This window comes from Sinocyclocheilus rhinocerous, unplaced genomic scaffold (genome assembly GCF_001515625.1).
Source record: "Sinocyclocheilus rhinocerous isolate Xijiao unplaced genomic scaffold, SAMN03320098_v1.1 scaffold412, whole genome shotgun sequence".
In the NCBI taxonomy this organism is placed as follows: domain Eukaryota; kingdom Metazoa; phylum Chordata; class Actinopteri; order Cypriniformes; family Cyprinidae; genus Sinocyclocheilus; species Sinocyclocheilus rhinocerous.
The window spans coordinates 827,855-839,452 of NW_015642498.1; the positions used below are offsets into that span (position 1 = coordinate 827,855).

General features: G+C 36.9%; 1 protein-coding gene across 3 annotated transcripts in view; it reads left to right on the top strand.

Moving 5' to 3' along the window:
* The window catches only part of LOC107755905 (protein lin-7 homolog A), a 70,509-nt gene that overhangs the window by 42,463 nt on the left and 16,448 nt on the right, over positions 1-11,598 (top strand). For all 3 annotated transcript variants that reach the window (XR_001641751.1, XM_016572859.1, XM_016572858.1), the window contains exon 3: positions 4,715-4,786. Coding sequence is in view for 2 of the 3 variants with exons in the window: in XM_016572859.1 (XP_016428345.1) it covers positions 4,715-4,786 (72 nt within the window). In the remaining variant the exon portion in view is untranslated. The remainder of the gene's footprint in view (positions 1-4,714; positions 4,787-11,598) is intronic.

Genomic DNA, 11,598 nt, shown 5'->3' on the forward strand with positions numbered 1-11,598 from the left:
TCAATCAATACCCCGGAGGGTGGATTTATTGGTGTGGTGGGTGATAGGGAGAAAGGTCCAGGTAGGTGCTCCGGTGCCGTGAGTGCTCTCTTCCCGTCTTCCCAGTGCAGAGTGTCCGTGCAGTGCTCCTGTGGGGCTGTTCGGTCACACGCTGCTGTCTGTGGGAGAAATGAGAGGGCGAGTTAGTGCTTAGTCTCATGGAGAAGTCTCCCAGATGGCAGGGCTTGCGTGGCTTATGTGGCCGTCGCCTGATGAGCTGCAGCTGTGACCGATCAGCCTGTGATGAGGACGGCCAGGTGTTCCTCGCTTGTTGCCAGGGCGACGCTGATGAAGCTTCGGGACGCTCGTCACAATATATATATATATAAAGAGTGGTTAAGTAAAACCCTATTACCCTTGCTGCCTGCCTTATAAATCAAATTAGCAACCACAAATAAAATGCCTTCAATAAAGCATGGCATAGAATAGTTCCCAAGCTTTTCTTAATCTCGGATCACAAATAGATGTTGATGAGCAACAACCGGCTGGATTATCAGCATCAGAAACAGTATCAGAAAAAGAAAGTATGTTTTTAAAGGGGTCATATGATGCTATTTTAAAGATCATTACTTGGTGTATTTGGTGTAACAGAATATGTTGACATGCTTTAATGTTCAAAAAACGTTGGCTTTGTATTATAGCTTTAATTTACTTGCTTATTAGTTAGTTCAAAACTAAAATAAATCTGATTTGCACTTCAACCACTAGTTGTTTTTGTACAGAGCGTATAAATTACACACTGAAATAGCCTGACCTTTATTGATATTCATGCATTTCCAAGACGCAATTTCAAGACACACAATCCCCATCCGTTGGGACACACACACATGCACACAAGTATGGCTTCTGAAAGATTTACTAAGGTCCTAAATCTATTGATTTGTTCCGTCTGGTTGCATTGATCCTTCACACATCTATTGAAGTTCAGTCACTAAAGGTTAACAAATTAAAGTTTCTTCATTGGCACTAAACGAAACATAATAAGCAGCTAAAAAAGGATGTAACTATAGATGATTATGATTGAAAAACGTTATTAGATTATCATATAAAATGCTAGTTGGTTGTTCCATGAGGAAGAAAGTCATACAAGTTCGAAGTTAATGATGACAGACTTTAAATTTTTAGGTGAACTATTTCTTTACCTGAGCAAACTTTACTGCACTTGGTGCAGAACTTCAAGAGGCTTCCCAAACATTCTGTATTTTTAAAAAGATGACAAGTCAGGCACATAAAATAACAACTAAGGTAAATATATAAGGTGTACAACACTGCTGTGCAGAAAACTATTATGGTGCAGCTTTCGGCGTGAAACATATTTCATATATAGATTGTCACCTCTCCTTAGTAACATAATCTATGTTTTTAAATGTAGACACTTAGCAGCCTCATTCATTTTTCTCAAGCCGTTTCTAAAGGCTAGGGCTGTCAAAATGGCTGACAAACTAAATTTTAATTTTGTACTTAAATATTATCAATATTCGAATTCCAATCACAAAGAGTACTTTTTTTCACTTAAAAACATGATGCAGTGGGATGGGGAAAAACTGCCATAAAGTCTCGAGACATGTTTTTCATAAGTTGAACTTACATTAATTTTACATAGCTTTCTAAACATGCGGCTCTCTTGTGCGAGACGCGAGAGCAACGTTTGTGTGAACGGCTTGGTTTCAGTTTTGACGTAAACAACATCATCTCCGCATTGATACTCTCTTTTTCCGCAATATTTTGAATGAGCAGCGCCACATCTAGTGGGTTCAACTGGATAGGCTAAAAAAAACATTAAAATGCAATGACACCTAAATCGTCACCGCATCTTGTGTGCCACTGATAAGGCTGCGTGACGCACACCTAAAATTCGAATGCAACGTTTTTGCATTCGAATGTGGATTTTTCTTTTAAATTCGACAAATATTCGAAATTTGAAATTTTTTTTGACAGCCCTACTAAAGGCCATCCGATAGTTCCTGCCTGTTGTGAAGATTTAAAGTGAGTGGTTTAAAGTCAGTCTGCAGAGCAACAGGCATAGAAAGAGAAGGTTTTTTATCGCACTAATCTCTCAGTAGGAGGTTAGTAAAACAGCTAAAGATTCTGCCCAAGGTACAGGAGGACAGATTAAAGAGAAACTTGTTATTTAGGGGAGAGAGAGCTGGAGCTTCCTGTAGCACCAGCTGCGTTTCAGAGGCGCTGGTTAATGAGATAAACATAGGTTCTTCAAATCCTCAAAGGACCTCAAGCTAATAGTCTTGTCCCTGGGTGGTGTGAATGCAGACATGGGCCTTGTGCACGCACCTGCTTGTGAAAATATAGAACCGGTGATGAAAGATGTTGCATGTGTTGCATTTTAGAAAGGAGTCTGTGGCTAGACCTGGATTAAGCTCTCTTTACAAACTATTTAAAAAAGTGTAAAGGTAGAAACTGAATAAAGCATAAATCTAAAAATAATTTATGCCAAAATGTCTAACAAACCGTTTTTGGTCATGTAGACCAGTGACGCTTTAGCTTTTTTTAAATTCTCATTGTCGCCATACATTTGAACACCACAGTAACAGAAACAAACTATTGCAAGTACATAAACACAGGAGATCTGAGGCATTTGTGTTTGTGTGTGTGTGTGTGTGTTTTGTGCCATTAAAGGAATAGTTCACCCAAAAATGTGAATGGAAACTAAATTAAAAATGATTCCGTTTCAGGCCATTAAAGATGTAGATGAGTTTGTTTCTTCATCGGAACAGATTTGGAGAAATTCAACACAATGGATCCTCTGCAGTGAATGGGTGCTGTCAGAATGAGAGTCCAAACAGCAGATAAAAACATCACAATAATCCACACTCCAGTCCAATCAATCATCTAACATCTTGAGATATGAAAAGCTGTGTGTTTCTAAGAAACAACTCCATCATAATCTATAGCATCTATAGCATAAGGCTTCATCCAGTGGAAAAAGTCCATCCCTTGTTTTCCTCTCACATCAACATCCACTGACATATTTTGGACTGTTTGATCTGTGTATATTTCTGTGATTACATTTTCACTGGAGAAAGCTATATTATCAATAGAGGACTCATATTTTAGCCAAGCCACGGGTTGAAGTTAAAAACACCTTAAGAGGGATAGTTCACCCAAAAATGAAATTTTTGCCATCATTTACTCACCCTCATGTCGTTCCAAACCTGAGTTTCTATCTTATGTTGAACTTACAAGAAGATATTTTGAAGAATGAGGGTAATCAAACCGTTGATGGTCCCCATTGACTTCCATAGTATTTCTTTCCCAACTATGGAAGTCAATGGGGACCAACCACTGTTTGGTTTATGTACAACATAAGAAAGAAACTTATACAGGTTTGGAACGTCATGAGGGTGAGTAAATTATGGCAAAATTTTAAATTTTGGGTGAACTATTCCTTTAATGATGAATTTGTTTATTACAAACACACTTCACTGGAGTGTGGATTACTTGTGGTTTATTGCGCTGCTTTTATCAGCTGTTTGGACTCTCATTATGACGGTACCCATTCACTGCAGAGGATTCATAGGTGAACAAGTGGTGTAATGCTGAATTTCTCCAAATTACTTATTATTATTTAACTTAATTATTATTTTAAACTTATTTTCCAGCGATATCGTCGACTTGATTGCACAGATACTATTTAAACTGAACTGAGCTCACTGAATTCAATGATGAGCTGCCTTTAACTGAAAATTGAGTGTTTACTATTGTCCTTTTGCATTACTACACTATTTTCCTATTTAATACTGTAAAGCTGCTTTGACAACCTGTATTGTTAAAAGCGCTATATAAATAAAGGTGACTTGACTTGACTTAATAAATCTTTTCCAATGAAGAAACAAATTCTTCTACATCTTGGATGAGATTGAGTAAATTTTCAGAAAATGTTTATTTTTGGGAGAAATAGTCCTTTAAGGTGCGGTCACATTTACCTTTGTATGGCGAAATGCAGTCATCTCAATGGGAATCCACACGATAAGGAATTTTGTTTTAGGGATAGATGAAAAATTTCCCCATGCAAATTTCACATCAGATGTATGTTTCCATGAAATTCACTGCTTATACAAGTATAAAGCTGCTTGATTTAGAAGTTACCTTTGAGTAAGCAGTGCTTCATACATCGCTACACTATTGACAGTGGACCTTCTTTGCCAACAAAACTTCACCAAAGTTTTGCTAATATGACCTTCGAACCAGATGCTATCATTCAGGTAGCTTTCTCTGCCAAGACAGTTGTTGGCCTAAAAGAAAAAACTGACCATAGGAGAAGTAACTTTAGAGAGAAGTTACCCTATTGCCCACTATAGCACCCCCTGTGGCCACATTGAGAATGCAACATGTTCTTGTTTTGCACATTATTGCGTTCTAACGAATTTCATTTCAGAATGTTAAATCAAGCTTTGTTTTGGGCTTTTATCTTAGAGCAAGGTAAAATATTGAACCATTTCCTAACAAATGGGCACTGTTTTGCTTTTTAATTACATAAATGCCATTGAATCACCAGTTTATCTGCAATCTATTACATATTCTACAAATAAACCTGGCTGACTTGAATTTGTAATGTCTACTGTTGCAGAATGCCTCACTGCTATTTATCCATGTTTTTCATCATTTTGATAAATGTAGAAGAACTGAAACAGATTTTTTGTTCTCTTTATTTTAATAGGTCTATCAATATATGCATGAAACAATAACAGTGAATGGCTGTCCAGAGTATCAAGCACGTGCCACAGCTAAGGTAGGTCTGACTTTATTCATTTCAAAAAATCACCTACTCTAATGTTTCTGTATTACACATATACTTACTAATAATAAAACCCGTCGTCTAATGAGCAATGAGATGAAACCCGTTAAATAAGAACATTTTCAAATGTGTTTCTCTGCAAACTGTCTTGATTTTATAAACACAGTCAGCAATTAGCCAGACCTGCATGCAAACACTTGCCAGTTACTCTTCAGACACTGTTACTGAAACAGCATTCATTTAGATTCATACTGTGTGAAGAGTGCACTCTTGTGAGAAAGAGAGGAGACATAAAAATGAGAGGGGGAGGAGGCAATAGAATTGCTGAGTACTGGATGAGCAGAAATGCCTTGCTGAATCTTTAGTGGGAGAATTTCAGCCACACTTCAAAACAGTAAAATGTGGTAATTTTTTTTCCATCTATCAGTCTAGCTATCAGTCACTGCAGCTTGCAGATATCTCAGATTGACTTTAATTATATTTTGAGGAATAGACACTTTGCACACCTGAATGGTTGCAGGCAGGTGCGTTTCACAGATATGAATAAAAGAATAGGCCAAAGCTTGCAAATAACTCTCTTAATTCAGTGCTTTAAAACTTTTTCACATATAAGAGTTATATTTAGTTATATAATCACATATGGATGTTATTTTTATATACACTACCGTAAGATTAAAAAAAAAATGTTTTCAAAAGAAATCTCTTTTACTCACCCTAGTGAAAAATAAATATACTAGAGTGTATTTGAAAAACATTTATTTCATGCTAAGTATACTACAAATACATTTATATATTTATGTACTTAATAAAAATACCCTGCAATTGTGCTTTTACTATACTAAACTGGTATACTTAAAAGTCTGCTAAATTGGAACAACTAATTTTGTACTTAATGCACTTTAATTGTGCGGAAGTAGTGCTGAAGTCCAACTAAAGATATACTGAAGTATATTTAATTGTGCTAAAGTGGAACTATTGCAAATATACTTCAGGTACACTTTAAATATCTTGCATTTAAAGGCTAATATAACTCATCATACAGTCCTCATCAATAGTGATATTAAAACACATTTTAGGCTTAATATTAAGAAATCGTCTCGGGTTACTTGTGTAACCATGGTTCCCTGAGGGGAACGAGACACTGCGTCCTCTAGGGGTCGCTATGGGGAACGCCTCGTCGTGACCCGTGTCTGAAGCCTACATTGAAAAAACACCAACTTGTTTGGCCGGCGACAGCCATGACGTCACTACCGCCGCGACTAGTACAAAATAGGCGCCGGTAGCGCACATCATTCACTTCTTCGTCTGAAGCTCAGAATGAGAGTCCAAACAGCAGATAAAAACATCACAATAATCCACACTCCAGTCCAATCAATCATCTAACATCTTGAGATATGAAAAGCTGTGTGTTTCTAAGAAACAACTCCATCATAATCTATAGCATCTATAGCATAAGGCTTCATCCAGTGGAAAAAGTCCATCCCTTGTTTTCCTCTCACATCAACATCCACTGACATATTTTGGACTGTTTGATCTGTGTATATTTCTGTGATTACATTTTCACTGGAGAAAGCTATATTATCAATAGAGGACTCATATTTTAGCCAAGCCACGGGTTGAAGTTAAAAACACCTTAAGAGGGATAGTTCACCCAAAAATGAAATTTTTGCCATCATTTACTCACCCTCATGTCGTTCCAAACCTGAGTTTCTATCTTATGTTGAACTTACAAGAAGATATTTTGAAGAATGAGGGTAATCAAACCGTTGATGGTCCCCATTGACTTCCATAGTATTTCTTTCCCAACTATGGAAGTCAATGGGGACCAACCACTGTTTGGTTTATGTACAACATAAGAAAGAAACTTATACAGGTTTGGAACGTCATGAGGGTGAGTAAATTATGGCAAAATTTTAAATTTTGGGTGAACTATTCCTTTAATGATGAATTTGTTTATTACAAACACACTTCACTGGAGTGTGGATTACTTGTGGTTTATTGCGCTGCTTTTATCAGCTGTTTGGACTCTCATTATGACGGTACCCATTCACTGCAGAGGATTCATAGGTGAACAAGTGGTGTAATGCTGAATTTCTCCAAATTACTTATTATTATTTAACTTAATTATTATTTTAAACTTATTTTCCAGCGATATCGTCGACTTGATTGCACAGATACTATTTAAACTGAACTGAGCTCACTGAATTCAATGATGAGCTGCCTTTAACTGAAAATTGAGTGTTTACTATTGTCCTTTTGCATTACTACACTATTTTCCTATTTAATACTGTAAAGCTGCTTTGACAACCTGTATTGTTAAAAGCGCTATATAAATAAAGGTGACTTGACTTGACTTAATAAATCTTTTCCAATGAAGAAACAAATTCTTCTACATCTTGGATGAGATTGAGTAAATTTTCAGAAAATGTTTATTTTTGGGAGAAATAGTCCTTTAAGGTGCGGTCACATTTACCTTTGTATGGCGAAATGCAGTCATCTCAATGGGAATCCACACGATAAGGAATTTTGTTTTAGGGATAGATGAAAAATTTCCCCATGCAAATTTCACATCAGATGTATGTTTCCATGAAATTCACTGCTTATACAAGTATAAAGCTGCTTGATTTAGAAGTTACCTTTGAGTAAGCAGTGCTTCATACATCGCTACACTATTGACAGTGGACCTTCTTTGCCAACAAAACTTCACCAAAGTTTTGCTAATATGACCTTCGAACCAGATGCTATCATTCAGGTAGCTTTCTCTGCCAAGACAGTTGTTGGCCTAAAAGAAAAAACTGACCATAGGAGAAGTAACTTTAGAGAGAAGTTACCCTATTGCCCACTATAGCACCCCCTGTGGCCACATTGAGAATGCAACATGTTCTTGTTTTGCACATTATTGCGTTCTAACGAATTTCATTTCAGAATGTTAAATCAAGCTTTGTTTTGGGCTTTTATCTTAGAGCAAGGTAAAATATTGAACCATTTCCTAACAAATGGGCACTGTTTTGCTTTTTAATTACATAAATGCCATTGAATCACCAGTTTATCTGCAATCTATTACATATTCTACAAATAAACCTGGCTGACTTGAATTTGTAATGTCTACTGTTGCAGAATGCCTCACTGCTATTTATCCATGTTTTTCATCATTTTGATAAATGTAGAAGAACTGAAACAGATTTTTTGTTCTCTTTATTTTAATAGGTCTATCAATATATGCATGAAACAATAACAGTGAATGGCTGTCCAGAGTATCAAGCACGTGCCACAGCTAAGGTAGGTCTGACTTTATTCATTTCAAAAAATCACCTACTCTAATGTTTCTGTATTACACATATACTTACTAATAATAAAACCCGTCGTCTAATGAGCAATGAGATGAAACCCGTTAAATAAGAACATTTTCAAATGTGTTTCTCTGCAAACTGTCTTGATTTTATAAACACAGTCAGCAATTAGCCAGACCTGCATGCAAACACTTGCCAGTTACTCTTCAGACACTGTTACTGAAACAGCATTCATTTAGATTCATACTGTGTGAAGAGTGCACTCTTGTGAGAAAGAGAGGAGACATAAAAATGAGAGGGGGAGGAGGCAATAGAATTGCTGAGTACTGGATGAGCAGAAATGCCTTGCTGAATCTTTAGTGGGAGAATTTCAGCCACACTTCAAAACAGTAAAATGTGGTAATTTTTTTTCCATCTATCAGTCTAGCTATCAGTCACTGCAGCTTGCAGATATCTCAGATTGACTTTAATTATATTTTGAGGAATAGACACTTTGCACACCTGAATGGTTGCAGGCAGGTGCGTTTCACAGATATGAATAAAAGAATAGGCCAAAGCTTGCAAATAACTCTCTTAATTCAGTGCTTTAAAACTTTTTCACATATAAGAGTTATATTTAGTTATATAATCACATATGGATGTTATTTTTATATACACTACCGTAAGATTAAAAAAAAAATGTTTTCAAAAGAAATCTCTTTTACTCACCCTAGTGAAAAATAAATATACTAGAGTGTATTTGAAAAACATTTATTTCATGCTAAGTATACTACAAATACATTTATATATTTATGTACTTAATAAAAATACCCTGCAATTGTGCTTTTACTATACTAAACTGGTATACTTAAAAGTCTGCTAAATTGGAACAACTAATTTTGTACTTAATGCACTTTAATTGTGCGGAAGTAGTGCTGAAGTCCAACTAAAGATATACTGAAGTATATTTAATTGTGCTAAAGTGGAACTATTGCAAATATACTTCTGGTACACTTTCAATATCTTGCATTTAAAGGCTAAGTCGCGGCGGTAGTGACGTCATGGCTGTCGCCGGCCAAACAAGTTGGTGTTTTTTCAATGTAGGCTTCAGACACGGGTCACGACAAGGCGTTCCCCATAGCGACCCCTAGAGGACGCAGTTCGAAGTTCCACGAAAGGGAAATGCATTGTGCACAAGTACTACTCCAAATAAGTTTAATTATAATTGGTATATCAGTAGCCTAAGTCTTGAGCGATATGTCAGTAAATATGTTAATAGATTTGAACTTTACTTAGTACGAAATAAAAGTATTTCAACTATTACTTTTTTAGGGCACTAAGGCTGTTAAAGTTAAAAAATAGTTTCACTTTTGTCCCGAGACTCCTGTTCCGTTTCATTCCTGGTCTGTTTTTTGAATAAAAGATGAAAAGAATTTTGACCCTGATTGGACGATCCTGAAACTAGCCTAATTATAGAGGGCTCTTTAAGACCGATTAGTCGACTTGTCATTCAAGCAACCCACCAACTGCTTGATTATGAAACTATGTACTGTACTTAAGCACATACAGGGTACAAGCAGATACATGCACCAATCGGCCAAATGTCAGAGCCCTGCCAATTAAAGGCCACACTGCCGTCCAGAGAGTTCCACCCACTACTGTATCTCTCTCCGCGGGTGAACAGAGCACCAGACTCGTGCACAGTTACACCGTTAGACATTCACAATATACTCGGACCCTGCAATACCTTTTTAAATAGCTCAATAGGCCGCACTTGTGGTTGTTGTTGTAATTGTGTTTTGATCCCAATTAGGCTTGCATTCAGTGTAATAGTCTATTAATTATGCAAATCCGAGTGAAGACTTTCCTAGTTATTGAGGGCGTCCTTTGCATTTCAAATGTCTGGAATGTTAAAATGTCTCCTGACATACGCTAATGATTGTGTTTTAAGTGGTCATATTATAAGAAATCAAAGGTAACACTTTAGTTTAGGGACCAATTCTCACTATTAACTAGTTGCCTATTAGCATGCCTATTATTAACACATTGGCTGTTTATTAGTACTTATAAAGCACATATTCTTCATGACCATATTCTACATCCCTAATCCTACCCAATACCTAAACTTAACAACTACCTTACTTACTATTAATAAGCAGCAAATTGGGAGTTTATTGAGGCAAAAGTCATAGTTAAAGGGGTCATATGATGCTTTTTTAAAGATCATTATTTTGTTTATTTGGTGTAACAGAATATGTTGACATGCTTTAATGTTCAAAAAACACATTATTTTTCAAATACTGTACATTATTGTAGGTCCTCTATGCCCCGCCTCTCTCAAACGCTTCGTTTTCTACAAAGTCCCTCCTTCCGACAAGCGCAGTCTGCTCTGATTGGCCAGCTGACCCAGTGCATTGGGATTGGCCGAACACCGCAAGTGTAATGTAACCGGAAATGTAACGCCCCTTACCATAAACGCGAGCTTCATCTTTCAAAATAAATATAAAGACAGTAAATAATGTCATTAGTTTTACCATCAGTTCAAGCCCGAAAGGGCAACACAGTCGCGTGACAGACACAATGATGAAGCTGGTATGTGTTTGCAGTACACAAGCCACGGTTAAGACAGCTGACTCCACTCTGATGTGCCCCTGTCTCTCTCTCTCTCTCACACACACACACACGATGCGCAAAACTCCGCATTTGAACAGTCAATAGCAAATACTTAAACTAATAACAAAACAGTAGCTGATTCAGAAGCACCAGATTGTCATAGCAAAGTCAGAATTACCTCCTCTCCTAGGTTCACGAAACGGTCGTCCATAAAATGCATTGCTGTTCTGTTGTAAGTAATCTTAAAGATTCCTAAATGCATCTACTTTCGGAAGGCCAAATAAAGTGCTTTTGCTTTCGCCTAGAAACACACAGCGTCTCCCTGACATGCTGCTTCAACACTAACTGCGGTTACTGAAACCACGCCTTCTTTCTTTGCGTGAACATTTGGGCGGCAAATTACACAAATATTTCCACATAGTGAGGTAGATATGTGGGGGCGTGTTAGAACGAGCCGTTTTAGGGGGGCGTGGCAGAGTCTTAACTTTGATAAAGAATATCTCTTTGGTTTTGAGACTTTAGTCTTTGCAACTTCAGGGATCTTATATATGCACAATCAGCTTGTAACACTCCAAAGAGAAAGGAAAACTTGAAATCGCATCATATGACCCCATTAAGTTTTGAATATTAACTGACATTAATACATGCTATATAATTATTGTTCATGTTAATTAATATAGTTAATGTTAATAACTGAAACCTTATTGTAAAGTGTTACTAAAGTTTTATACATTGTTCTGTGTATGCGTTTCACAGTCTTAATGGTATGGATTAACCCTTTAATTGCCGTATCCCTTAAAACCAGACTGCCAGACGGTTACTATAAATGCATGTGCCCGCTATGCACCATTCTCCTGATGCCTCCGGGATGGCATTTGCACTGACGGCTTGGGCCCGCCATCGCTGCTTGCAGCTATATTTATT